General features: G+C 40.3%; 1 protein-coding gene across 2 annotated transcripts in view; it reads right to left on the bottom strand.

Moving 5' to 3' along the window:
- The window catches only part of SVEP1 (sushi, von Willebrand factor type A, EGF and pentraxin domain containing 1), a 118,556-nt gene that overhangs the window by 74,238 nt on the left and 29,138 nt on the right, over positions 1-15,180 (bottom strand). For both annotated transcript variants that reach the window (XM_063180814.1, XM_063180815.1), the window contains exons 4-6: positions 6,023-6,181; positions 5,597-5,776; positions 496-675 (exon numbers count right to left, since the gene is read on the bottom strand). In XM_063180814.1, coding sequence (XP_063036884.1) covers positions 496-675; positions 5,597-5,776; positions 6,023-6,181 — 519 coding nt within the window. The remainder of the gene's footprint in view (positions 1-495; positions 676-5,596; positions 5,777-6,022; positions 6,182-15,180) is intronic.

The raw sequence follows: 15,180 nt of genomic DNA, 5'->3' as shown, positions 1-15,180 counted from the left end.
TATTAGTGACCCTGCCCTGATTCTAGTTATTGTAAATGGGCTGCAGCTGTGATGTCCTTGATTGGGCAGCAGCTGTAGCCCATGGAGGTAACTGAGATAAAAGGGGGCGGGGTGGTCAGGGAGAGCCTGGGAGAGGAGCCCTGACCGAGAAGCAACAACACCACTGCTGTGAAGATCTGCTGTGAGAAAACCACCCAGAAGGTATGAGGCTCTGGAAATATAATTATACAACAATATGAATACAACAACTAACGAGATCCAACAGCCTTTCAGTAATCAGCCCTCCACTGTATTTAAATGATAATCTGTGCACTTTCCATTTACAAATTCCTTTGCCCTTCCCCAACTTCTAAGATGTGTATGAAACATCCTTTGACAAACTCTCATTTATGTCTTAGCTTCACCAGTTATTAAAACATGAAGAATTTCTCACCTGTGACAACATGTCAGAAAAGGCTGCACTCTAACACAGACAGAGTTAGATCAGATACCTACCCACACACTTTGGCTCCTTTGAATCCCACTGAGAGGTTCCCTGGCAGGTGAGTTTGCTGTTTCCTTCAATTTCATAGCCCTCATTGCAGATCACAAAGCATACTGTCTTGTAGGAAATATCAGCTGTTGAACAGTTAATGTGTCCGTTTTGAGGAGACCGAAGTCTGGGACATGTTCGAACTGCAAAGGGGAAAAAACACCAGTTCACTCTCAGCAGCACTGAGGATCAGTCGAGTTACACTATGCCCAGTTTTCAGATAGGTAGGAGAGATACTGTCGTACATTAGTTACAGTAGTTTGTATGAATTTAGGGATTAGAGCTAGTACAGAGTAGATTTTTTCAAAGGCTTGATACCTTCCTCTTCCTAAAACACAGAATGTATGCACACACTTTCAAGCTCACGTAAGTATTGACATAAGTTCAAACTAACAAACTAACTGTGCATCTGGTACACAGTGTGCAGCCTGAGCTGGTAATGCCTACTGGCCTCCAACACAGGGCAGCTGCAGGCAAATGGCCCCCTGTGAAAAAGTGTGTGCTCTTGGGAGTTTCTAGTCTCCAACAACGTCTGAGAACTTTTGGGGGATTTCGAACTGGCAGGCTGGTAGGGGCTGAGTACACACCAGGAACAGGCTAAGAGCTCATGAACAGGTTAGATGACAGTGTCCCAGTACTCAGAAATTTTCTCAGGCACTCTGGACTGTATTCATAGAATATAGACATGTGAAGGCCCCAGCAGATCAGAAGAGAAGATGTTCAACATGCTGGAGGAGACAGAGAGAGAAGGAAGGAACACAAGCTGTTTATATGGCTTGTATAGCCGGTCCACAAGAGACGAAAAGGAACGAATCAGGTTGTTGCTGATACAAAAGAGACCCTTTCAGGTGTCAGGCATGGAGACATCCTGGCTCTGCTCAGCTCAGAGCCTTTTCCCCTGTAACATCCTGCAAACACTGAAAGCAGTGTGATTCCAAGGAGAATGCAGTCCTGTGCAGGATGTGTATGCAGACAGGGAAGCAGGGAAGTGAAGAGAGATTGTCTTACGGTTTTACTACTGAATCCTGATGCTCCAATACAGCACAAAGCTGCTCTGTAATTAAGATTGATCCCAGAAGATCTGAATGATTGTAGTAAGAAAAATGTAGCAATGGTATGACCTGTGTTTATGTTCTTTGTTTCAAAGTCATAACCCAAGACTTTATAGTAGGACCTATTTCCTCTGTACTGTCTTTTCAGTGCAGTTCCTTTTCAGTTAGGAGGTCATGCTCCAGGATTTGTGTCTTTGATCCCCTCCAGACAAAACTCTGAAATACATATGCACTACCTGGCCTTTGGGTCCCTCAAGGAGCTAAGCTATGCACACCTGCTGTCTGGAGATGAGCACGTGATGATGATGATGATGATATACCAATAACCAGCTACTGGCTTTCCAACATGAGTGGAAAACTCTGATCAAAAACTGAAAACTGACCTCAGCTGAAGTTGGCAGATACAGTCCAGTATGTTCAAAAGAGGGATAAAAACAAATGAGGACAGATGGTGTTATGCCCAAAAATATAACCAAGACTGCAGTTCCCTAAACTCACAGAATGGCTACGGTTCGAAGGGGCCACTGGAGCATTTCTAGTCCAACCTCTCTGCTCTACATTGGTCATTCTAGAGCACATTGTACAGGGTTGTGTCCAGACAGCTTCGAGTATCTCTGCTGAGGGAGACTCCACATCCTCTCTGGCGGGCCTGTTACAGTGCTCAAGTCACTCTCCGTGTAAAGAAGTTCTTCCTTCTACTCAGGTGGAACTTGCTGTGCATCAGTTTCTGCCTGTTGAGTCTTGTTCTATTGCTTGGCACCACCAAGAGCCTGGCTCCCTCCTCTTCAGGTACTTATACACATTGATAGGATCCCCTCTCAGTCTTCTCCAGGCTAAACAGGTCCAGCTCTCCCAGCCTCTCATCCCTTCCTCACAAGAGGAGCTCTGTTCCTATTTGATTGTTTTCCACAGCTTCTGTTTACCTTATTGGCAGGAGGGCAACCTCTGGTGATGGGTGGTTTCAGAGAGTTGCTTCTCTGCTGTGATTTGGGAAGCTGATTTTACCAATTAACCTAATCTTGCTACTGCCAGGTAGGAGGAAAAACAGGATCTCCTCTATAAATGCACTCAAAGGGAAACCAACTTGGCAACCTCTCCTTTCTCCATTAATTGCTTACTCTGCACACAAGTGGACACCACTAGACACCTCAAACTAATTAATAGGCATATAGGCTGAATGCTGCCTCAATTGCAAGCCAGCTCTATAATTACCACTAACTGCACAGCCTCTGAAAAATACAAACAACACATGTAAAATAATGTCTTTTTAAAAAAAACAAACAGCTATGGTGGCACCTAAGTGGAAAAAAAGTAGCAAAACCTCTGTATATGGGATAAGAAAGAAGGAAAAGAAGACATACAAATGTACCTAATATGTCTTTATGTTACTACTGTCTCACATTACTCTCTGAAGGTATTACTACTTTTGTGCTTGCATATGCACAGGCATTCTTTAGGAAGTGTATTTAAAAACAGCCTTGAAATGCTCATTTGTGAGGCACTCTGAGCTTCAGAGTAGCTTTATAATATGCTGTATCTTAACTCTAATAGGGGGAGTAAGAAAAACATATTTACAGCTGAAACTCAAATGCTTTATCCACAAGAAAGGAGGCTTGCTCTTAAAAAAGAAAGTATGCTTGCTCTTCTACAGAAGTAGAAATACCCAATCTGCAGTAAAAAGAAGCAAATTCTACCAAACTCTACTACTTAGGAAGCCGGAACGAATTAATAGCGGTGAGGAGGCTCTTGTCAATGTTCACGTGCCTACAGAGGAGGCTGTTCCTTCAGTACCTGCTGTCCAGCCATTTCTTCTGGAAGGACTACACAGCTGGAGTGCTCTTGCCTCCTCACGTGTTTCAGTTCATGCTTACTCCGTGTCTCAGCATGGCTCTGGCAGAAACCTGTACCTGAGCGCACGTTACCTCAGTCACGGTTCCAAGCATTAAACACCAGCCCATCCTCTTATCAGTAACATGTTTTCCATTTCCAAAAAGCCAGTGGAAACAGGAACAACAATAACAGGATATTCTGCTTGCTCTGAGGTTTCTCCTAATAATTTTTTTCTGGACTAAATATGGGGTTTGCAGGTTTTTTTTCCCCTAGGTCACTGTTAATTGCATGACATATGACTGCATTAATCACTTTCTAATAGCACAGCAGATTTTAGCTAGCAAAAGAACTGAGGACTACTTAATGTCAAAATCCAAAGCAGTGGAAAGGGATTTTCCTTCCCTCTCCTCTTCCTAATTTATGTGATAAAATACTCTTGGGATTAACAAGACAGCTATAAACCATGCCTTTGATCTTGCTCCCTTTCACAGTCTGAGTGAATCAAGACTAGCAGATCCAGCACATGTAACAGTGGTATTTTCAATTTTTTTTTTTAATTGGAAGCCTTCAGGATGATGGACAACAGCACAAACAAAGCCAAGTCAAAATATATCCTTCTAATGCTTCAAAGTATATTAGCTCAATATCAAGACAGTATCTCAATGCAGACTTTTCCCTCACCTTCCAAATGCCCTGCTAAAGAAAGACCACATTCCAAATAGACAAATTCCTTTAAATGCTCCAGCAAGATTTTCAAGTACTAGAATCTTCCACTTCTCCATGAAAGAGAAGATAAAGGATCCCTTCTTTGTGCCTGACTGCAGCTTTTCCCAGATTTTTTGCACGAAGGGTGCCTGTGTGGCAGAAGCTTTAACAGAGGTGCCGTTTCCCAGTGTCCCAGTCTGCTTGAAGCAGCATGCAGTTCTGACTGCTGGAAAGTCCACAGCTCCAAATTCTGCTTCTCAAGATACCCTCATAGTACTGGCCAACAACTGATTTTCTATTGAAACCTTCTCCTCTTGTCAGTGGAAGCTACAAAGGAAACCTAAGATTTCTGTGATTATTTGAAAAGTTCCTATAAATCTAAGCTGAAGTAAACTGCTATACAAAGAATACCCTGAGAGACTGATCTCTAGCTCAGATTCCTCCTTCCAGAACCATAAGTTGCTGTTTCTTTCAGGGCTGTAGTGTTTGCCGTACTGTCATAAATTGCTACTTCCACCAAAGATCAGTCCTGCCTTTTGCCCTGAACACAAGGCCAGGAAAGAGTTACAGAATGAGCTGATGGCTTTTATTTTCCAGCTTCCAGTGTAGCACACTAATGTCAAGGGCATTAAAGTCAAATTAAACATGCTGAACTACATCTTGTGGATGTTGAGGAGATAAAGGCTTCTACCTGGTTAATTTTTTTTTCATTCTCTCCTTGGAAGATATACGATACAGATATACAGGCATGGGATTGGAGTTTTCATTCTAAATCATAAAAAACGCAAACTCAGGCAGTTTTGTTGTAGCAAAACAAAACTCTGTTCCTATCAGAAAATCTAGAAATATTTTTTTCAGGATGCTCTTTCTTGTGTCTCAGTCTTACACCGTATTTTGGGCTGACATTCTTTCATAGTGAAATTCTAGGGTATTGTCAGTCATTCCCTTTTGAAATTCCACTCAAAAGACTTCCAAAGACCCTGCTCAAGTCCCAGGCTTTCCTATTTTTGGTAAGAAGAAATTGAAAGAAAACAAAATGGAATTCTTCCACTGCTAATGTCCCCCAAGACCAACAACCCTCTATGGTGACAATGTGGTAGATGATCTAAAACAGCCAGGTGGCAAGGTCTTGTTACATATTTAAATACTTGGTAGAATTTCACTGGATTTATACAGTGTAGATACAAAAATTCATAGAAATTAATAGACAGAGGTGAAGAGAGGTTTAAGGAAGGAGTCTGTATATTCACTTGCAAAAGACTGTCCATCTAGTCAATCTTGCTCTGCTTTTTCTATTGCAGAAGTCCTTCTTCCAGTTTATAAAGGAAGGAAACAGAGTGATCGGGGTGTTAGCCAACCTTTGGAACGAACTTTCACACAGGGCTAACAGGACAGATCTGCACAACCGACCATGTAATGAGTGAAGAAAACCACTGCTAAGAACAAACAACAGAAAAAATGCTTATCAAACACATACCTCTGCAAGTAGCCTCTGATCCAGACCACTGCCCATTTGGTTGACAAAGCCGGATGCTGCTTCCAACGAGATCAAATCCTGTCTTGCATCGGATTCCACAGGCAGCATTAAAGTAATTGTTGCAGACATTCTGGACAAAGTGACCATTTTCAGGGGGCTTCAGTTCAGGGCAGTGAACAACTAAATAATTAAACAGCCACAACAAAGTGGTTACTAGCAGGAGTGCAATAGGCCCCTGAAGGAAAACAATTTTTTATAATTTCTAACTCAGCTTGCACCTCGGCATTTTTGCTGGTTTGGAATGACAGAGAGAATCTTGTATGCAATTTGACATGTCCCTTACAGTACAAAACCACATTAAAAAAATTGTCCCAGCACTGCACTGTGCATTCCAGGGGTATTCTGTTTGTGGATGGAAACACTTACCTTCACAGGTTTGTCCTACAGCACGATAACCGTCCCGGCACGTGCAATCCTCAAGGGAGGTACTTCCCGGTGGAGAAGTATGATTCTCATCAGGACACGAGATACAAGTGCTGATTCCACCTGGTGAACCTTCAGGCTTGTACGTTCCTGGCGGACAAGCTTTCAGCAAAAGGAAACAGAAAGGAATCAGGACATTCACCTTTCACCTAGCGTATTTTTTCAGGTGTGTTGTTTTATGCTTTCTACATTTTCATTTATATATTCAGTGTCACCTAGGGCAGGAGCATTCTCCACTTGAAGTACTGCAGACTTCTTAACAGGTTTGAACTAATGCCTACCAGACCTGGTGGAGTTATCTATAGTGACTGTCTGGGGACTGACATTAAGTCCATGATTAATCATCTTGAAAAGAAACCCAGTCCCAGAAGACACACCAGATTTTCACTGACAAAACCTGTGCAGACCTTAAGCAGACATTCTTGATTCAGAACTGTAAAAAATCAGTTCAGACTTAATCCTTGCCATTCAAAACTACAAGATGTTTAATGCATAGAGATTCTTAGCTGAAAGCTAATACAAGCCAGCAAACCTCCTGCCTTGGATTTACACATTATGGTCATATGATATAGGTGATCTACATACTAGATGTGCTGAAATGTGAGAGGCACAAACAATGAAGGAATTAATCATAGCAACTACTGCTTGAGGCCTTTGCACTCATTTACATTGCATTTCATATTATTAATTCTGTGCAACTGCACACACAGGCTTTAAAAACATTCAGGTGACGTTCTTCTAAGGCAGAGAAAATGCACAGGGAAAAGGCACCTCTCACCAGAGAACTTCAGATGGGTTTGATAGCTTTAAACCTTACTGCTCTCTGCCTTGAATTCTTGTCTTCAGGAAATCACTGTAATTATTTGTGTTTCTTTCACAAGACGTGTGAATTAGGGGAGTGACTAATCAACAAGACAACACAGCAACTGCTGCTAAAATGAAATTTTGATTGACCAGATTACCGCTTGAAACGCAAAGACACTTGTGCTGAAAAATGTAACTGCTAATGAAAAGTTCAGGAAATATTCTATTATGCAATAGGAACACTGAAATCTGGCCAAAAAACTCTCACTCCATTAACTTAATTGTCAGCAAAATGGCCACATCTTCTCCTTCAGACTGCAGGTCAGGCCCTGTCATTCTCCCCTCAGCCAATTGGTACCATTTGATGCAGCTCTGAATGGGATGAAGAACAGTACAACAACAACCAGGCTCCAGTGACTCCCTCCTTACACAGTTAGGTGTGCCTTGCTTGTGGAATTGGTCTCTCCTACGGAGCTGTATTTACTGGAGCTCAGATATTCTGGCAGTACCAACCTCCTCTTTGGTAGCTATAAGACCAACTTGGTCTATTCTCAGACTTGGATGCAAAGATACTCTGCCTCTTGTCTTCCTAATTAAAACCTACTGCTTTCTAGGCAACTGGAAAAAAACCAAACCAAACCAAAAAAATAAAGGCAAAAGAAAATCCATTCTCCTTTCTCCTCGCCTGTCATGAGAGAATTTACTTACATAAGCCAATTTTTGTGGAATATACCCCCCCAAAAAATCAGCCAATATGAACAGGTGGCACTTTCCAGAAGGAGGATGATTTTTTGGATACCTTCCAGAGAAAATACTTTTGTTGGTTTTTCAAAAAACTTTGAGTGTTTTTTTTGAAGAAAGCAACTGAGTGTCTTCCAGTTAAGAGGCAGTTTTGGGTGCTGAAATTGGATTCACTAATTTGCATTTTAAACACACTTTTAAGGAGACAATGACAATGCCTATTCATTAAGAGATATAAATACAAAAGAAAGCAATTCAGGAATGAAATAGGCAGAAAAATCCAATCTGATTTAGAGAAGGGATTTTTTAATTTTTGTTTTGGGATTTTCAGAAAAGTATTGGGAAAAAAAGTCCCTTTCATATAATTCACCTGTTCTTCCCATCCAAGACAATCTTTTTGGACTTCTGCTTCTATCCTTTGTTCTGTGCAGAAATTCCCATCTTGGACATCACATGTCTCCAAAATAATCTCTCCTGCTTTAGATAATCAGAGTATCAGAGGCATTGCTCTGAAATCTCTGAAATATTTCCATCTGGCACTTTGTGAAGGTCTCTGTGCATCCTTTTTAAAACTGTATCCAGCACAAAGTGATGAAGTGCATCCAAGAGGACACAGGAAAGAGTGTAAATTAAGCATCACAGGGGACCTGCTCTGTGACAGAGATGCCCTCCATATGCCAGTTGAAGTAAATTAGCCTCTTCTTTTCCATGTATGGCATATAAAATGACACCTAAACTAGGTGTTCCATTCCAAAAAATCCCCCCCATAAACCAACAAACCCTCAACCTAATTTCTCTTTTCCTTTCAACCTCACCTAAAATAAAACAGCAGCAATTTTCTCTCTGTTTTGAGAACTGTGGAATAGAAGTAATCATCCATTCTATGATGTGAACATTTCTAACAATAAACCCAGTAATTTGCTTAGAGCTTTGAATCAGTCTGGCTTTGAAGAAAATGATTAATTCTGAAATTACACTTACAATTTGCTCTTTCCAGTCAAGCAGCAGGAGGTAAATAACACTGTTAAGATCGTTATTAATGTCTCTACTGAGAAAAACATGTTTTCCCAAATGTCCTCATTCTTTATGTACGCTTCAAATGCTTATCACTGCCTTTACAGGAAGTTGAAGTATATCCTTAACTTGGCATTTTATGTGGAATTTTCTTCAAGTCTGAATCCCTGCTCATTGATCCCACATATGCCGTAGACATATTCAAACTACGAAACTCCACACGAGTTTCATTCAGAATCTTTGCCAGAAAGCACTGGCTTACAGAGACACTTCCAAGTGTGTGAGATCACACAGCCTATCCTGAGAGGTCAAAGAGATGATTTAAGAATAGAGCATAAGCACACTGTGCATTTCCATCATTTCCATGACAGTCGCAGAGGTTAGCCTGGCCACAGCTCACGTTAAAACCATCCAAAATCAGCTGTGGATGAGCAGAGCCCTGGCCATCTGCTCTGGACTGTCCGCATTTGATCCAGCTAGATGGCAGATCCATCCTAGCCAGCACTACAGCATGGCCCAAGCCCACACTCAGTGATGGATTCTAAGCTAAGACAGAGCCTAAGGGACAAACACATCTGAAGAGCATGTGCGGCTCAATCCATGACTGACTGATCATACAGCTGGGAATCTTCTAGGATCAAGCAGTGCCAAATTTCACTCTAGTCACCTGTATGCATTCAGCAACTCTGTACCAGCAGAAAACTTACTACAGGGAAAGATCATATTCTTTGGTCCTAATCTGTAAAAATAAATTTTTTTTCAAGGTTTGGTTCCCTTTCCAGCAATGTCCAGGTGTAAAAAGCCTCAAAACAGTGTGTGAATAAACCCAGTGTAAATAAGCACCATTTTAGCACTATCAAGAATAACAAAAAGAGGCAAGAATTTAAAAATGGGAAAACAATTTTAACAGTATCAGTGTTTAAAGAGAGAGGAAACTCATATGCACATTGCAAACATGATTTTGAAAGCAAAAGATGTGAATTTCTATATATGTGAACCATGTTGTTCTCAGCCCACAAGCAAGGAGAGGAGCAAGGAATTGCTTTTTGTTTAATGTAATTCTCCTCTTGAGACCAGAATACTGAACACTGAGCTACACAAGAGGATTACCTCTTTGTTGGAATATATCTGGAAGCAGAGATTAATGTGTGAACTTGAAAAAGCACAAGGCCCAAATTCCCCAAGCACACAAAAACGAGTCATATTGAAGTTGTCATCAACAACCTGCTTTCATAAAAGGGTAGATATTCATCAACAATTCACATGCATATTCTACTATCTATACTAAGGACAGCGCACTAAATTTCTGACCAGAAATGAAAATGAAGTAATAGATGGTTACTTCAGCATGCCTCCTGCCTTTTCCTCCTCACACATGCTCTTCTAGGGTGTATAATTGACTGAAAAATCGTAAGAAAATCAAGCATGTCTCTTCTGGTTTTGAACATTACTGGGCCTGATGACATGTTGGGCCACCAATAGAATGCACTTTCTTACTTATACTTAAGTTGCACATAGAAAAGAAATCACTAGAAAAGAAATATGACAGGGGTTTGCTAGAATCAAAGACCCACAGGACAGACATAAAAACATTTCAGTCAACTAACCATACTGACAGCACACCTATATGTCAACATGTTGTTTGAAGATAAACAGAGAACATGGAATGCTAGAAAAGACCATTTAAAAAAGTAAAGAACAGACTTCTAAATTCAGTAGGAATTTTATTCTGCCTTCCTACAATTATGAAATAACTGACATTTTAATCTTTATGCAAGAATTTACTATTGCAAAAGTAACAACAAGAACAAAGGTTTATTTCAGAGATTCATCAAACAATTCATATGTATTATGCACTTTGGCTTTTTTAAAACTGCGAATACTAAAGCCATCAGCAAAGTTAAACCAACTAGCACTGAACTCCCACAACGGCATAAAGTCTCCAGTCTGGACTTAAGCAGGTGGAGATAATAGGACAAAGCGTTCATCTACTCTGTGGCATGGGATCACAATTCTTCCTCTAAGTGTACAAGTACAAATTTTAAGGATAAACATTTCTGCCTTAAAAATGTAAAACTTTCAAAATCCTGGGAGAGCAGGCAAATTCAATTCCCTCTCCAACTAGTCCCGTGCTCTAAGTCACTGAAATGGAATTATTCTTCAATTATCCCAGTGTTAAGAAAGAGGGGACTCAAACTTCACATATTTCAAAGATTAATTTGAGGGATTTTGTATTTTTCTTCAATGCATAATTTCTTCCACTAACTACCTTTACTAAGTAATCCCTGGCATGAACCGTTTTTTCCACACTATATGCTAATGAAGGATCTGATTAAGGATTTATCTTTTGTGGGATATGGCAGGAATCAGCTAGGCAATATCCTGTTCTCTTCTGCATCACCCTGAGTTCTATTGATACACAGCTACTCTGATAACTGTAGTCTATAATTCTCACTTTTTCCTCAAAAGCGCAAAGCCTAAATGAAATGACACCTCCATGCAAATCTCCAATAGTTTTCGTAACTCAGCCTCCAAACACCTTCAATGAGGAAAGAAACCCTAGTTTGCCATTTAAGCAAGTTGTGTTTATGATACTGTAATTATTTTTATGATATTGATTGCATGGATAGGTACTTGACAGATCTGTCCCAGAATCACAGTATACCATGGCTACCTGCTCTTACTTGGTTTCCTGGTGCCCACTAAAAATGATGGAACCCATAGGTTACAGAATCTCCAGACACTGGACATGGAGATTTTTAGTTGTGCGGATCCTAGACCTAACATGATTCCTTGTGGTTCTAGTAAATTTTTTGGAAGTTATGTGGAAGATCCACAACCAAACCTCAAATTAAGTCACATTTATGTCCTTGAAGAACTGCAGTCTGAAGCTGTGGGTTCTCCCTTCCACTCCTTTACTTCACCTATTATTGCTATGCATTGGCAACAGTGGGAAAAAAAAAAGAAGTTGTCACTGGAGCCTTCAAGTGAGTGAAAAAAGTGCTCTGGTAGTTGTATTTGCAAATAGTCATGTATTAGATTTGCCACCACGAATAGATCTGACTATAAAACTTATTTATTTTACTAATTGGGAATTAAAATTTTAATAATCAAGGATATATGGATAAATTACAGTACAGTATCATGCTACACCTTTCTACATTCATATCTGCCTCTCTCAACATGACAAAGTACTGCATGATCAGATTCGTCTAAGAGCCAAGCACTCCCTTGCTTAGAAGCAGCAGTAGGAACAAAGGGCTGGTATGAATTTCTTTTGACAATAGCCTGCCAAATAAAATGCACTTCACAATGACAAGCCATGGTGTTATGTAGGAAATGGAGATCCCATTCCACACCAAGCAGTCAAAGACTTCTTGGGATGTCCTACAGTACCAGCATACAGTGTTGCTCATAGTGCCTCTTGCCTCCAAAACTCCTTCTGCTGCTGTTGCACACTTTAAGTGTAAGCGACCTCTGCAATGGAAGAATGTGAATTACATATGGGAGGCCACAGCTGCATGGAACTCCCCAGACCTCTGCCATCTCTGTGTATTTCACAGTGACATCTCATGGCTTTTGCTGAAGCCATCTTATGAGTCCTTCTCAGCTTGGGCCAGTAGGATTACTGGCCAGAGGCCATCACGGCCTCTGAAATATATTTTACTGCCCCAGCACATAAAGATCTTTAAGCTTGCTTCTCTAAGACTTTCCACATGATGGGTCTCTATTGTAGAGATTACTTCCAGAAATTACAGCTTTTGTTGTCACCTTTATTATCTAGGAAGATGGTTTTTCTTAAGATCTTCTGTATGGTAGGTTTGTCAGGTTGCCCACACTGTGATTATGAAATGCCTTTAGAAAGATAAGGAAAAACAAATCTAAACTTTTGGCAGATGCAGTAATCCACCTTTCTGCAGTTTGCAACATGTATGATGCTTCAAAAAACCCTCAAGAAAAACAACAAACAAACAACAACAACAACCAACTAAACAAAAAACCAAGGCAGGAGCATGCTAGGATTACAAAAAATAGGCAAGGAAGTGGCTTTAGTTAAACATTTGACATGTATGACTTGTACAAAGATTGGAAAGGAAAACCCTCAGTTTGCCTTTATGTGTAGGGATCAGGGAAGGATTTCTAAGTCTTAGCATGTTCTCCAGCTCTTTAATATCTCCTATTATCCCCAGCATGTGCTCTGCATTAATTTCAGATGGCATTGAACCTGCTCATCCATCTGCACTTTGTCAGTATTTTTTAAGCATCCTTCTCAAAGCAACATGATTAGCAGTTTAACAAGCTAGATGTCTCTGGTCTTATTTTATGTATTTTCATCCATCTCCTTAGTAGTTCTACAAATTTTCTCTCAGGCAAAGGCAGCAGGCTGAAACAATCCAGAAGTTACCTGGCTCTACATGATACATAGGAGATGGCTCATTCAAACATTGAAGTTGAGGTTGCATACAGCAAAATTGAAATATTCCACTGCCAAGCAGTCTGCAGAATTTGCTACAACACTCTGAGATGATTTAGCTCTAGATTTTTAAGCACTTCAAACAGTCATAACAAACTTTCAGAATTAAAAATGGTTTCTTGATAAAAATGAGAATCTTGGCTCCCCTCCCACGGGGCAGAATATGTTGCCTGGAAGGAGATGCAATCGTTGGGTGAGCATCTCATCCTGCTGCTGCGAGCATCCACAATGTGGAGAGCAATCTGCCTGCTTGAAAAATATAAGCCCAGGAGGCATCACAGCTTCTACACGTTAGGATGCCAATGAGAACCTTCTCCACAGGGAGGTCTGGCTGTGCTGAGCATCTTTGGGTAGGCTTGGGGCCAGCACATTCACACAGGATTACTGCAAAGCAACGACTCTGAATGCCAAACACCCTCCTTGGTCATAGCAGCAGTATTGACAATATAGAGGAAATGCATCTATGCTTACTTTAAAAACTTTTTTTAAGAAGAAGGCCAACTATTACATGTTACAATCAAGATGAGTGCCTTAAACAGATTCATACTTGATCCACTCTTGCATTGTAAAGACACAGAGCAGTGAGATGTATTTTATATGTTTTACAATCCTAAAAACAAAGACTACTGATAGAGGTTACTAGATATACTTTTACAGGTTACTTCTCTTTTGTTTCAAAGCATGTGGCTTACTTAAGAATGAGAAAAAAATTCCTGATTCCATGCACTGTAACTTAAAAGAAGTCTATTTATGCTTCATTCAAACTACAAAAATCGCAAGATAGATCCTGACAACTTGTGCAGTATCTATATCCAGAAGTGACATTCAGGTATTGAAGTGAAGCTCTTTGGGTTTAAGTGTCAGTGTATTTCAGACAGTTACAGGTTTGCTGCTTGCATGGACATAAAAGCCAGCCTTGGTGATTCATTGGAGGAGATGCCCAAACATATACATGCCTATCAGTGACAGATATCAGTTCATACCAGCACTTCTGATTTTTAAAACTTGAATACTGATTTATGTCCTCATGTCCCCATGTATTTATAGAAGTTATCATGCTAAAAGTGTAAAACTAATTCCAAAACTACAAAAAATTCTTTCTGGGAAATTAATTCAGTTAATATTGTTAAGTTTGTTAAGCAAATAAAGATTATGTATGAATTTATTTACATGCAAGTGAAGGGTTTTTTTTGTCTAAAACTTCATGTAGAGTGAGACCCTTATACAAAAAGGGGAAATACAATAAATTCTGAAAATGCTTTGCTCAGAGCAGCACTGCTATACAGTAGGCTTCTCCAGACATGGTCTTTATCATAATCACAGACACACATTCCTCAGCAAACCTTGATCACTGCTGATGTGATAGCACATGCTACTCTAAATACAACTGTTCTAAGTGCCCTGGATGGCATCCTGCTATCTAAATATATAAACACAGAAAAGGACCTTTGCCATCCTATACTAGCTGCACTTGTTTTCCATTTTGGTATTGTTGCTGTGAAGTTGCACATCCTTTTCTAGAACAGCAAATTCAAAATACCCCAACAAACTGACTGACTGATGTAAAGAAAATTCCATTAGAGAATCCAAACATTTTGTTTCATTTGTGCTACACATAGATAAGCAAACACCTGCTTGAGAGATCTAGTATCTCTCTTGTCTGAAGGCACTGGAAGCCCATGGTTCTCTAGGCCTGGTCTAACCATTTTACCATCTATCAAATAATTCTGCTTGTCTTTTCATCCTTTCACAAAAGGTTCTAGGTCAAGAAGGAAAAGAGAAGGACAAGAAAAGGACATGTTTGCACCAACCCATCACCTGCCTCCCTAACAGGAAGGACTAATAATCAGCAACTAGGTGCCTAAAGGGCTAAAATTATCCCTAGGTTAGATCCCAAGTGATGGCTGTTACATATGGAAGAGCTGAAAAGCTCCACTGGGCTGTGATCTGTGCTGCTCAGCTAACTGCTGTGCGACCTAGGGGCACACACTGGGGAACGAGAAATAGACTTCCTTTATCCACAGCTTGAAAGAGGAACAACTTGGCAAGCGAGGAGTCTGAGCTGGGA

Source organism: Melospiza melodia, chromosome Z (genome assembly GCF_035770615.1).
Source record: "Melospiza melodia melodia isolate bMelMel2 chromosome Z, bMelMel2.pri, whole genome shotgun sequence".
Lineage (NCBI taxonomy): Eukaryota > Metazoa > Chordata > Aves > Passeriformes > Passerellidae > Melospiza > Melospiza melodia.
The sequence above is the reverse complement of the archived record's forward strand: the minus strand, read 5'-3'. Positions and strand labels throughout refer to the sequence as shown.